A 12,616-nucleotide genomic window follows, 5' to 3' on the forward strand; every position below is an offset into this window, starting at 1 on the left:
TGTTGACATACCAACTAGAATGATTAGCTTAGCCTGACTACATCTCATGGTCTATCACATATATAGTCTGACAATTAGTTATATTTCAATTGCTGGACGAGAAGCTTCGAGGCCCGTGTCCACAGCACCTGGATCTTACAAGCTCACACCAAGTTGCCCTTATCTGCAACATCGCCGTAGAGAAGGCCTTTCTCCTCAGCACGCTTATACGCCTCATCTATCTCGTCTTCGTAGAGCTGAAGACTCCTGAATCTCATCACCGTGTCCTTGCCCCCCGCCTTGACGAACGGCTTAGATTGCCTCGCTACCACGACCAGTTCCTTGATCAGCCTCCCCAGAACGGGTCCCGCCTCATTGGCTTTCTCAATAGTCGGCCACGTCGCATCGACGAGTCTGCGCTCTTCTTCTTTCGTTTCTGGCCACCGACTCGGCTGCAGCAAGATCGCAGGTCGCGGACGACCCGTGCCGCACATCAGGGCCGTTGCAATGCCCGGGTGCCGCTCGATCGCCGCTTCGTACGGGATGGTGTTGAGCTTCTTGGCATCGGACATGACCACGACGTCGTCGATGCGTCCAGAGGAGCGCCACCATCCCTTGTGTGTAGGGTGTTCGATGTAGACGTCTCGCATCTCGTACGTGTCGGCATCGAGAAACGTGAAGAAGACAGCCTGGAAACTCTCGTTCGCCTTATCTCTCGTATAGACAAGCTCAAACAAGTCGCCGTCATAATGGCGGAAAGTGTGCCCGAGACGCTTGTTGAACTTATAGTAGTTCCACATATCGGGAGGTGGCATTTCGCCTGGTAGGATTCCAGTCTCGGTCGAAGCCATATTCCCAAAAACGCGTGTGCGTTTCGAGATGGCATCTCCGACATGAGCGGGCAGGATGCCGCCGGAATAGGAGACGTTGGTCAGCTTCGTGATGTTCTCCAAGAAGGTCGGGTTGCGCGCGATGTCAATCAAGACAGACGGAGAGAACCAGGCGGCTTGAATATTGGCGTGCACGTGTAAGTGATTCGCATCGGCACCAGTGAGAGGCCATGCCGCTGGTATGACAGTGACGAAGTCGTTGTATATCCCACAAGGGATGATATGTGCCCCTCCGGCGTGTACCCATGGAAAATTCGTCAAGACTCGCTTTCCAGCCCAGGTACTGACAGTCCAAGGTGTATCACCCAGGCTAGGTAAAAGTTGGAAGGCATCGTGGGCTGCCGCATATCCTTGTTTCAGGTTCAAAACTTTGGGGGTGCCAGTAGAACCAGATGAATGTAAGGTAACGTATGGATCTTTGCGTGCTTGTTCGAATGTCTTATTGTAGGGATATGGCTCGACAGGCTCGTCGTTTAGAAAAAAGTCGAGGTCTGGTAATGTGTATTTATTCATCTGCCGCCTCTCGAGCACCGCTTTGGTCGTCTCTGATTCATCTTCAGGTGTGAAGAGAGTCGTGCATTGGAGTTTCTCCAACAGCGCAACTTGGACTTCTGGACGATTCCGTGGAGAGCTGTAGAACATCTACATGATTCTTAGTCAGATAAGGTTCTAGGTCACTTCATTTCATACCTTGTATCCTGACTTGATTGCTCCAAATGTAAGAAGGACATGTCGGAAATCTGTTGGGTGCAAATAGGTTGCAATTGGTGGGAAGTCCACACCTTTTCCTAACGTTTCCTCTATCCACCGAGCAGAGCGATGAATTGCTTGTGCCAGGTCGCCGTATGATATGTCTCTCTGCCCATCGATAACGCTTTTGCCTGCTGGTATGGACATGAAGGTCTTCTGTGGATTAGAGCGGGCCCGATCATCGATAACGGAAGTCATGAGCCTGCGTCCATAGACTTCCGTAAGATTTAAACTATTGTCACCCATCCTGGAAAGTCGGATGGCAAGTCGGACGGACTTTGAGACAGGGCACGATTATGAAGAAACTATCAGATTGTTTCAGTTCAGAAATGGATATGCAGAATTGGAAAATGATGAATAGTATACGACAATTTACCCTTGAACTTCCAATATGGACCGAAGTCTAGAAACTCCACCCATGTTCGAAACCATCTTTCAGTCTGCTTAAGTTGTCACTCGCTATATCTAGAGAACCGCCAATCCTGGTAGTTGTGAATCCTTGCAGGCAAGGCTGCGGGATAATCTTATGTGAGATATGTGCAATCCGTAAGCTGGGCAAAGTAGAGGACAGTGCGGGGTAACCCGACACGATGCTTCCCTCCTCGAAAGGGTATACACAGCTGATACGTATAGACCGCTTACTTTTACCCTCGCGCTAGGGTGTTCTGGCCCATGGGCCGTCCCGTCGTATAGCGTCCCTCTACTCCGTAATTCGTAAATGGCACTGCAACGTGAAGAATTGGGACCCCTACCCTGAATCCTTCGTGATAGTAGTCTGTGCTAGCTCTGGCTTTTGTCTCTATACGGCGTTCAGGTACGACTCAGACGATAGGATGATGCGTGGCTTTTTGGGGGTTCCCGTTGGTCCAGATACTATGTACTTGTCTCACAGGAACACTCATCATCGCCTGGTGCGTCTACCTGTTAATCACTATCTCTTCTGAATGAATAATAGGGCACTATGAACATGCGGTCTCATCCGTTTCGTAGCATAAGAAATCGTGAAGGAACCTCGGCATAATTAATAGTTTGCATAGTAACGAGTTGCATCGAAGTCAATCACGTCTTCTATCGCATTATTGTGCCAACAAATTTCAAGTGCCAAGCGGATTCTACATACGTCGGTATCGGTTGTAATGCATATTGCTTCATGTACAGCCCCTGTCCCGCACAAATAGTCCATCACGTTCGTCTGCACAACCCGGCTGCCAAGCTGAATACTTACCACGATGTTACGTACTGTACTTTGCCAACCAACTCTTTGCCTGCACTACCGCGTATGTCAGCTGACATGCACACTGTCACACTATCTATATGCACCAACGATGAAATATCGCCACTGATGAGGTTTTGGAAATCAATTTGGTAGTTCACAGGCATATCCTGTCGGGTTTCAACTAGTTCTGGGCACAGGTGCTTTCTGCACGAATTTTTGGCCGCAATATCGAGAACTATGCCCGCTGTATAGGTTTCGGGGTTGAAGTATTATCGTAAGCGCATCGACAGGGAGCGGCGCTTACAAGGTTCAGGGATTATTCTTGCCATCTTGGCACTGTTATGGGCAGAATCCTTGATGATAGGTATTACGCTGCTGCATAACTGCGTGAGCTCATTGGTTTTCGGGCTACTGATCAGATTCTCTATCCATGGGTTTGAAGCCTGACTGCCTATTTGGCGTGAACCTTATCCCAATATAGCTCTGGATATTGCCGGATGCACTTCTATCAGGGGCTTGGGACTTGCTTTAGGTGCAATCATCGTTCAATGAGCTTACTAGCAGATAATCGTCAACTTTATCGCGCCATGTCATGATGTTTCATAGAGAATATGGATACGAGATTGTATGGAATTCCCAAATGAACCCACTGATTAGCTAGGACTTCGCCTTGTACGTTTGGAAAACTGCTGCTGGCCATCCCTCGTATAACAGTGGCTGGGATTTTAGAGGCTAATTATTGTCTTTACCTTAATAAGCTTAAATTTGTTCTAGCTTCCTTGTTCTGACTGACCATCCTAGACAGTTCGGTAAGAGTCTTGTTATACATTTCTGTATATCGTTTTCTTTCTGAGCGACCGTTGGATATTCTTTCCGGTCGCCTGCGACTTTCGGACATTCTCAAGTCATGCAGGAGCCTTCCCCTATCGATGTTACGTCGCAGTCTGTCAGCGAAAAGACTGCACACCACGAAGTCAGCTCTACTGGAGATTCTACGCCGCCGCATGAGTATGTTTCCGATACAAACTGGGCCGGAATCGTCCACCATCGTAATTAACTCGAAATAAAACTAGGGACAATGATTCGTTTGCGCAAGGCCACCAGAACACCACGCCACTACAACTTCCTCCTGACACCCAAGTCGTGGCTACGCCGGTCCCTCCTAATGGGGGAACACTGGCGTGGTTGCAGGTCGCAGCCTCTTTTTGTATTTTCTTAAACACATGGTGAGTCGGAATCTTGGGGCGATGACGGGAGCAAGTCTTGGGCTGACTAGGTACACAGGGGCATTGTCAACATGTACGGTGTGTTCCAAACATACTATACCTATGACATTGCGGAAACGTCAACCGATTCAGCCATATCGTGGATAGGCTCCATGCAAATGTTTCTGCTCTGTTTTTTAAGCACGATTGTTGGGCCAATTTACGACGCTGGCCACCTCCATTTGCTGTTGTACTTAGGTACCTTCCTGAGCCTCCTGGGGGTTTTCATGACAAGTCTTTGCAAGAACTACTGGCAGCTTTTCTTGGCCCAAGGTGTTGTCACTGGGTCTGGTTTCGGATGCCTATTCCTTCCTGCGGTTGCCGTCGTATCCCAGTATTTTAGCACCAAAAAAGCATTTGCAACCGGTATCGCATCTCTCGGTAGCAGTATCGGTAAGTATTACACCCGTTTTCCCTACTATCAATTGGGCTAAACTTGGCGTAGGCGGAGTGGTTTATCCTATTGTCTGGACACAAGTCCAATACAAGGTTGGATTCGCCTGGGCTACCCGAGTTATCGGTTTCATAATGCTAGCCACCCTCATACTTCCTCTCGTGGTCATGCGCCCGCTCCAATACCCCAAGAGCCGCAGGTCTCTCTTGGACCTCGAGTCTCTGAAAGACGTACCCTATACCTTCTTCGGGCTCGGGATATTCTTTGGATACATGGGCATCTATGTCGTCTTCTTCTATGTCCAGCTATACGCAATGGACAGGGCCGGCATGAGCCCTTACCTAGCATTTTACCTACCAGCGCTCATAAACGCCGGGTCATCCCTAGGTCGAATATTGCCTAATTTTGCGGCTGACTACGTCGGGACCTTGAACATGCAGATGGTAATGGCGTTCGCCTCTGCTGTCTTGAGTCTCGCACTTATAGCCATCAGGAACGTTCCAGGTATTCTTGGGTTCTGCGTTCTGTATGGCTTTTTCACAGGGACTTTTGTCAGTCTGCCATCACCAACCGTTGCGAGTCTGTCGCCGAATCTGGCTGCACTGGGGAGCCGTTTGAGCATGGCTTTCATCACTGCGGCGCTTGGATCGCTGGTTGGGAGCCCTATTGCAGGGGCTATCTTGGCGACTGATGGGGGGAATAACTGGAACATGCTGCAAGTCTGGTCAGGCATACTACTCGTTCTCTCAGGCTCGTCTATGCTTGTCGCTAGAACAGCTAAAGTGGGGCTTAAAATCAATGCAAAAGCCTAACCTAGGCAGCTAGGTTAACTATTCGAGATCGTAGTTGGTAGATTTGGATGTTGGACAAAACCCTTATTTAGTCAGTTATGTATCATACGCTTTCGAGATATGAACGTGCTCTTCCTCAAAATAACTCGGAAAATCATCGTGATACTATTGTGCGTTCAATTGATTGATTAGTTTTTGGCGCCTAGCAATATGCGTGCATTCGTATACTTAGTATAACTAACCCTGGTGCATCCAAACTTTCTATCCACCTCCTGTTCTGCGTCGCATTCAAGTGACTATATCGTCCGTAATAAAAGGTATGCGCCAATATACGCATATCCTGGGCACAATATCGATGATTCGACTTTGAGTCAATTGATCCTAGTTAATACGGCTGCTGACAGAGCCTACGTCATAGCTCTGTGCTAAGGTCGGCAGGACAATCGAAGGGCGCACACCACTGGCATCATCTACCTCAAGGTCATGCAAAATGGGTAACCTAGTAGATACGTAAACGAATAATTCCTCGAGGTAATACGATAATACGAGTGATTTGGGCGGTATGATGGCAGCCTCACGCTCAGTCGCCATTACCTATGTACCCGCAGATTGTGGGTCCGTTATCCCAGGCAAATCAAAAGCGCCGAAGGCCTTTGAGGATGTGAATATTGTTGGAAGATTACGAATGGCTGGTCTGAGAAGCATTTCAGAACATAGACCGCTAGAGACACCTGCGACCTACAAGGCAACAACCTTTTCTCCTGGCGGGATTCGCAACGAAGGTGTCAATATTGGAGTCTGCCACCGCGTCCATGACAGCATAGCGAAAAGTTTGGCCAGCCATATTAGTCCACCTCCGTTCCAGCTCATTCTTGGTGGCGAGTGCTGCATGTCCCCGGCAATTTTGTCCGCCTTCTGGCACCATGCTGGCTCTCAATCTCCTCCCCAGCGCGTTGGCCTTCTCTATATCGATGCCGATACGGATCTGGCTTCTCCGACCGATCCACACTCCACGGGTATTTTCGCGGGCATGAACATGACGCATCTCATCCGATCTGAGGGTGCGCTGAAAGTCATGGAGCAGTTCTCCCGTCCGTCAGGTGAGCCCGTCTGCGATGCTTCCAACATGGTCCTCTTCGGCACCAACATGGCGAATCCAGGCAACAAGCCAGAGCATTTCGCCTTTCTCTCTGAAAATGGTTACAAGGTTATCAGCTCAACATCGGTCGCACGGGAGCCAGAGAAACATGCGAGAGAGGCGCTAAAATATCTTGAAGAGAAGGTTGATGTTGTCATGGTTCATCTGGACGTAGATTCCATTGACCCGCGGATGTTTCCCTTGGCGAACGTGCCGAACTTCACCGGAGTTGAGTTTGAGCAAATGATGAGGGCTTTGAAAGTAATTACAACGAGCGAGAAGGTTGGCGGGCTAACGATTGCGGAGGTCAACCCTGATCATGATCCTGGACTGGAGATGATTAGCAGGCTGACAGATGAAGTGGTCGCAATGTTAGCAGTCAGGCAATGAGCCGCGTCGTTGGTGCTACCAGCGGATAAGAAAAATAGAAGACATGGCCAATAATGTGTATGTTTCTTCGTCTTCATTTCTTTATTCGCAGGTTTGTCAAGTCCCGGATATGACCGCTGGAACCTCACCACCGCATATCAGTCCACAAGGTTAGCTCCGTGACTGCCCACGCTGATTCTTTGTCAGATATGTCTCGTGGACAGTGTGCACCCTCATAATATTAGAATCTCACAGGCGAAATTGGTAGGTAGCGGTCGATAAAGCAACGGCATCAATTCTTAGGTCACTTGCAAGTTATGTACTATGAGTCAATGGAAAACAAGTTGAGCTCAAATTCTTCCGCGACCGACCTCGAAGGGCCGAGAGGTTGCAGAGGAGGTCGCGGAGGATAAAAGACAGCAGTACAAGCAGATGCCCGAGAGAAAACATTATCATATTACACTCCACTAAGTCTGGGGGGGGGGGTTTCAAATTTTCTTTTCTCAAGGTGCACATTGCAAGTCCTTTCCTCCCCCTTTTCTCCCCATAGCACACTCCCCATATCAACATAGACTCATCGACCCTGAACAGTTGATTGAATGCATGTATGATTTGAGCGGGGTATTGTTCCAGAACGATTCCATGCATCTGATCACGTGTTTTATCGGAAACGGTGAAGTTCGCTGAGGCACCTTTGATGACTACAATAAATATCGCAAAACAAACCCATAACGCCATAGCACTAGCATTTTAGCTGTGATAGCCGATTAATCATGGAGCTTTGCCAAGTGTGTCGCAGTTTTGACTTCGCTTCTGTCTCGAAAAGAGCCATCGGCACTCACCCTAATCTACGCCTGCATTGGAACTTCCCCGGATATGGCTTGTACTCATATTGCTCAGATCGAGACATCTCACATCCCGTGGAGAACCTTCTATTTTATCACAAAAATTTGAAGTTCCTACGTTCCAGCTCAGAATCCTGTGATTTATGCCATTTAGTTCAGGATCAAGTTGACATAGTTATAGAAAATATGCGTCATGCCAACGCGCAACGCTATGGATACTTACTTGATTACGAATTGTGGATATGTGGCAAGCCTCAGGTTGATGGGTTTCATATTCTTGGATATGTTCCAAGAAGTCCTAGTCAGAGGTTCAGCTCATACCAGTTATTGGCGAGTTTTGAATTTTGCGTTGAGGATGGTAAGACGACGTGAAAAACGCCAAGCTTATCCCTCCCATCTCACAATATTCTTAGGTAGTGCACTCCGACCCAGTATACAGGGAAAGAAAATACCACGATCACCTCGTTCGCTTTCAGTCCTAAACGAAATCGAGAAATGGATGAGAGACACTGAGACGAAGGATCAACTTACGAAGCCTCCCTCGATGCCGACCAGAATTTTAGAGATAGAGGAAAACGGCCAGTGTGTTATTCTTTGTAATTCTGCCAACATTTATGAGAGATACACGGCTCTCAGTCACTGCTGGGGTATTGTTCAGCCAATAACATTCAACACTCAAACAGGCGAGGAACTCCATAAGGGAATCCGCACTGCTAAGCTTCCACAATCATTCCAAGATGCCATATGGCTGACCATTAGACTGGGAATACGTTACCTCTGGATCGATAGTCTTTGTATAATTCAAGATGATGTGCGAGATTGGGCCCGCGAATCGGCACGCATGCACGAAGTTTATGGAAATGCAGCACTCACAATTGCAGCTAGCCGATCCGCTGGCAACACGGAAGGCTTCCTGGGCGACAGGCTGGAGCCTCGATATATTTCTATCCCTTTCTCTAGCGGCGAAATTTCCGATGAGGTTCTGTGTTTTGCCACCCCACTAAAGTATGCTGTCGATTTGACGAAACAGACTTCCCTAGAAGATGCGCCGTTGTCATCTCGTGGTTGGGCACTACAAGAACGTTTCATGTCTCAACGAACATTACATTTTACCCAGTCTCAAGTCCTTGTAGAGTACAAAGGCAATGTTCGTGCGGAGGACAGCGGGTTCACCATCACATTGCCTAAGAAAGCCGGTCTTTTTCTTGAGGCAGCAGCTGACCCCACACGCATACGCCATCAGTGGACTTACATGGTCGAACAATATTCGCATCGGAAGCTGACAATAGGAAACGATAAATTGCCAGCACTGGCTGGTATAGCAGCACTGTTTTCTCGGCAAGCGACCACAAACGAAAGCTCTACAGAATATCTGGGGGGGCTTTGGTCAAACGACCTACTGCAGCATCTATGCTGGAACATCGACACCCGTGTTGTTCCTGGAGTACGCCCCACGGGATACCGTGCGCCGACGTGGTCTTGGGCTTGTGTAGATGGAGTTGTCTCCTATCATTGGGGCCGCCGAGACAACGAACTTGCGTTCATTCAAAGGACACACGTTGGACTGAAGTATCCTGAAATTCCTTTCGGAGAGGTCATAGGCGGATGGATACACTTGAAGGGAACTAAGCTTCCAATAAACAGAAAAGAGAACGATGATAGTTTTTTTAACTTCGCTATCGGAGATGTTCGCTTATATGCCCATGCGGAATGGGATGCGGAACCACACGTGATAACGGAACAATACTCCAGAGCAGCCGATGAAGCGGCACTTGTTTTGTTGCCTTTGATTTGGGATGACGTACCGGATGAATCCAAGTTTATATGTGGACCTTTCTTCTTGATCCTGAAGCCGGTGAACCTTCAGGTCCCACCGCATATGGGGATCCAAACATATCAAAGAATAGGATCCTGTGTCGCTTTAGGAGAAGGTGTTGATAACAAGATTATGAAGGGGCTGATAAAAAGTACGTGGATCGATGTAACAGAAAGAAGGGCATTAGAGGATATTATTCTAATATAAGAGAACTGGACTTTTGAATTCAACGATAATTCTCTTCTTTTTCTTATAATAAAAGCCTGAATATTTGACTAGTCTAGGTATAAAAAGGGCACTTCCAAGGGAAATGGAAGGACTCCACCTGCACACCGGGCTCACCGAGAATAGCGGGGGGATCCTCTGTAACGTGGGGCTGGGGTTTTATATTATAGCACGGAGCTGTAGCTTCGACTTGAGTCTCGTTCAAGGCAACTCACAGCCGTGATGACCCAGGGAAATAACGTTCTGCATGCTGGACTGATCCCACGATAATACGACGGCCGTCATCAAATCAGTTCTCCACATCTGTCTGGGGCTTCCAGGCTCAAGTACGTCGAATCAAGATGCAGTCCGGAATCTCAGGTAGCTTCCCACCGACACATCCCCTCCGCAGGCACCTCACTGACATGCATACTTCCCAGCTTCGCAAGAGCTGAACAGCCAATTCAACAACCTGCTCTCCGATATATCCATCTTCGGCCTCCTCGTGACCATCAAGGGCGAATCGCTGGTCCCCGTGACCACCCTCCCGTCCAAAGGCTCCGACTTCTCCGCCAACCTCGAGTCGCTCTCCCCCCATCTCCAGCCCAACGAGGCCCTCTACATTCTGCTGCGCCGGCGTCCCACCCCGCCGGGCTTCATCGCCATAAGCTATGTGCCGGACAGCGCCAAGGTGCGGCAGAAGATGCTGTTCGCCTCGACGCGGCTGACCCTCGTGCGCGAGCTGGGCAGCGAGCACTTCTCCGAGACCATATTCGCCACGACGCCCGAGGAGCTGACGGCGGCCGGCTTCGCCAAGCACGAGAAGCACGCCGGGCTGGCCGCGCCGCTGACGGAGGAGGAGCGCACGCTGGGCGAGGTGAAGCGGGCCGAGGCCGAGGAGGGGCGCGGCACCGGCGTCAGGGAGATCCATCTCAGCAAGACCATGAACATGCCCGTGGCCACGGACGCGCTCGTGGCGCTCAGCAACCTGGGGCGGGGCGAGGGCGCCGGCATCGTGACCCTCAAGATCAACCCAGAGAGCGAGGTCGTCGAGTTGCTGCCGAGCTCCTCGACCCCTTCGACCGTGGAAGAGCTTGTGCAGAACCTTGACGACAAGGAGCCGCGGTTTACGTTCTGGCGGTTTACGCATACGTATGGAGGGGAGGAGCAGAGCCCTATCCTCTTCTTTTACACGTGCCCAGCTGCCGCGGGCAAGAGCATCAAGTTCCGCATGATGTATCCGCTCATGAAGCGGGCTGTGATTACGGCTGCCGAAAGCGAATGCGGGATCAAGGTTGAAAAGAAGTTCGAGGTCGAAGAGCCGACTGAAATCACGGAGAAAGGCGTTCTAGATGATCTACACCCGCAAGCCGAAGTGAGGCAGGCTTTCAGACGTCCCAAGAGACCGGGTCGATGAGCTGCTCAGAGGCAATGCAGTTAGCACGACTAGGCAAGCAGAACTGCGGAAACGTGCAAACTCGTCGTTATTGACATGAAATATAAATCGCTTATTGCAGCTAATATTGAGCTGCTCATGGTATATACAGCGCGTCTCAGTGCTATAGTGTAACTCAGACCTGTCCTCGGCTCCAGCTTCCATATCCCCTCGTCTATGTTGACATAGGCCGTTACATTGTTTCTCTCAAATAGTTTCGATTATCAAGTGATACCTCGTAGTGATGCACAGCCTGCTTCAAAGGGGGACCCGCAAAGTACAACACAGCGATAGACTACTCCTCGTACTTGCCGCCGCTTATTATAGAGGGACTGCTCTTCTCCAGCTGAGCCTTCAGATATTCGTACACGGTGAATGTGACAGCCTGGCCTGGGGCGACTCGCATGATGCGCGGCGTTATACCCTTGTAAAAGGCCCTACTGCCCTCTTGTCTACAACAAAAGTCAGTTATTTGTTCCACATTTGCAGTCTGGCGGCCCACTAAACGAAGGCCAGCCCAGATCAATAGTGCCAAACTCACTTGAACATCTCCGATGAGATCTTTTGAATTCTTTGCAACGCGCTCACACCCGGCTCGGCTGGTGATTTTTGCAATCTCGTCTTGATTGTGTCGATAGGCGCATTGCTCAAAGGGCCCATCGCACCGCTGACCAATCCTATGAGCGTTGTTTGATAGCCGGGCAAGTTTCCTCCCTCGTACTGCGGCTGGTATCGCTTCAAGGCCTCCTTGAAATACGTATACGCCGTGAAGTTGACAGCCTGGTTGCTGCCCTGTCGCAGCGCCGTCAAGGAGACTCCTCTGTACAGGGCGCCAGCACCCTCTTCCTTAACGACGGTGTAAAGCGCATGGGCGGCGTTGCGGTACTTGGGCACGTCGAGCGGATCTGCCATGCTGTGGTGCTGCGCCTGTAGTCTGATTTTGATCACCTCCATGGGCGTCACGACAGCGACGGCCTCGGTGACTCCGGCAGCCAGTCCGGCCATGAAAGTCCCCGATCCGCTCACGCCGCCGTCCGAGTCCGCCAACATCTGCTTATAGGCTTCGAAGGACGAGAATCGAATCGCCATCTTCGGAACGATACCCGTCATGACGGCGCCGAGACCTTTGTACAGACCGAGCGGCGTCTCGCGTTTCACGATCTCGGCTCCCGTCTTCAGGAAGCCCCTCTTAGGGGCGCCGGGTTGCCTAGCACGGCGCGAGAGTTGCATGCGGACTTTTATCGTGTCTGTGGTGTAGAGAAAGTACATGTTAGTCGAGAAGGTGATATACTCGGGGGTTGAACAATATGCATAGGACTCTGGAAAACTTACCGAGAGGGTGGCATGCGAGCGCTTCCATCATACCTGCGCCTCCACCAGCTGGATAGAACCATGTTTAGCAGCTTGTTCTCACGTTGCTTTTAATGTCGTCCTCAGCTCACCTATCAGATTCGTCGCCACGGACGGCGGCTTTTTGCCGTTCTCGTTCACTTTGGTCGCCATCTTGCTCCTCTGGTGAACTCG

The 12,616-nt window shown here is 50.0% G+C and overlaps 7 protein-coding genes across 7 annotated transcripts; 4 read left to right on the plus strand and 3 right to left on the minus strand.

Annotated features, from left to right (window-relative positions):
- Positions 1-2: 2 nt before the first annotated feature.
- BKA67DRAFT_646222 (uncharacterized protein) lies at positions 3-1,865 on the minus strand (the record flags this gene model as incomplete). The annotated part of the gene is made up of 2 exons (XM_046105907.1): positions 3-1,511; positions 1,560-1,865. The coding sequence occupies 2 exons, from the start codon at positions 1,863-1,865 to the stop codon at positions 144-146; spliced, it is 1,674 nt and encodes a 557-aa protein (XP_045958769.1). The 3' UTR covers positions 3-143.
- Positions 1,866-3,742: 1,877 nt separating this feature from the next.
- On the plus strand, positions 3,743-5,306 carry BKA67DRAFT_535822 (monocarboxylate permease-like protein; the record flags this gene model as incomplete). Its single annotated transcript, XM_046100067.1, has 4 exons — positions 3,743-3,843; positions 3,909-4,061; positions 4,120-4,493; positions 4,546-5,306. The coding sequence occupies 4 exons, from the start codon at positions 3,743-3,745 to the stop codon at positions 5,304-5,306; spliced, it is 1,389 nt and encodes a 462-aa protein (XP_045958770.1).
- Positions 5,307-5,850: 544 nt separating this feature from the next.
- On the plus strand, positions 5,851-6,813 carry BKA67DRAFT_517852 (uncharacterized protein; the record flags this gene model as incomplete). Its single annotated transcript, XM_046097947.1, has 1 exon — positions 5,851-6,813. The coding sequence occupies one exon, from the start codon at positions 5,851-5,853 to the stop codon at positions 6,811-6,813; it is 963 nt and encodes a 320-aa protein (XP_045958771.1).
- A 147-nt stretch (positions 6,814-6,960) lies between these two features.
- BKA67DRAFT_281113 (uncharacterized protein) lies at positions 6,961-7,739 on the minus strand. The gene has a single exon (XM_046095946.1). It carries the CDS (start codon positions 7,528-7,530, stop codon positions 7,108-7,110), a length of 423 nt encoding a protein of 140 aa, XP_045958772.1. The 5' UTR covers positions 7,531-7,739; the 3' UTR covers positions 6,961-7,107.
- An 84-nt stretch (positions 7,740-7,823) lies between these two features.
- Positions 7,824-9,660, plus strand: BKA67DRAFT_535824 (heterokaryon incompatibility protein-domain-containing protein; the record flags this gene model as incomplete). Its single annotated transcript, XM_046100068.1, has 2 exons — positions 7,824-7,995; positions 8,051-9,660. The coding sequence occupies 2 exons, from the start codon at positions 7,824-7,826 to the stop codon at positions 9,658-9,660; spliced, it is 1,782 nt and encodes a 593-aa protein (XP_045958773.1).
- A 359-nt stretch (positions 9,661-10,019) lies between these two features.
- On the plus strand, positions 10,020-11,074 carry BKA67DRAFT_535825 (uncharacterized protein; the record flags this gene model as incomplete). Its single annotated transcript, XM_046100069.1, has 2 exons — positions 10,020-10,038; positions 10,098-11,074. 2 exons carry the CDS (start codon positions 10,020-10,022, stop codon positions 11,072-11,074), a joined length of 996 nt encoding a protein of 331 aa, XP_045958774.1.
- Positions 11,075-11,387: 313 nt separating this feature from the next.
- Positions 11,388-12,595, minus strand: BKA67DRAFT_658798 (succinate/fumarate mitochondrial transporter; the record flags this gene model as incomplete). The annotated part of the gene is made up of 4 exons (XM_046107343.1): positions 11,388-11,544; positions 11,634-12,339; positions 12,425-12,472; positions 12,535-12,595. The coding sequence occupies 4 exons, from the start codon at positions 12,593-12,595 to the stop codon at positions 11,388-11,390; spliced, it is 972 nt and encodes a 323-aa protein (XP_045958775.1).
- Positions 12,596-12,616: the final 21 nt, after the last annotated feature.

Source organism: Truncatella angustata (genome assembly GCF_020726525.1).
Source record: "Truncatella angustata strain MPI-SDFR-AT-0073 chromosome Unknown BKA67scaffold_4, whole genome shotgun sequence".
NCBI lineage: Eukaryota > Fungi > Ascomycota > Sordariomycetes > Amphisphaeriales > Sporocadaceae > Truncatella > Truncatella angustata.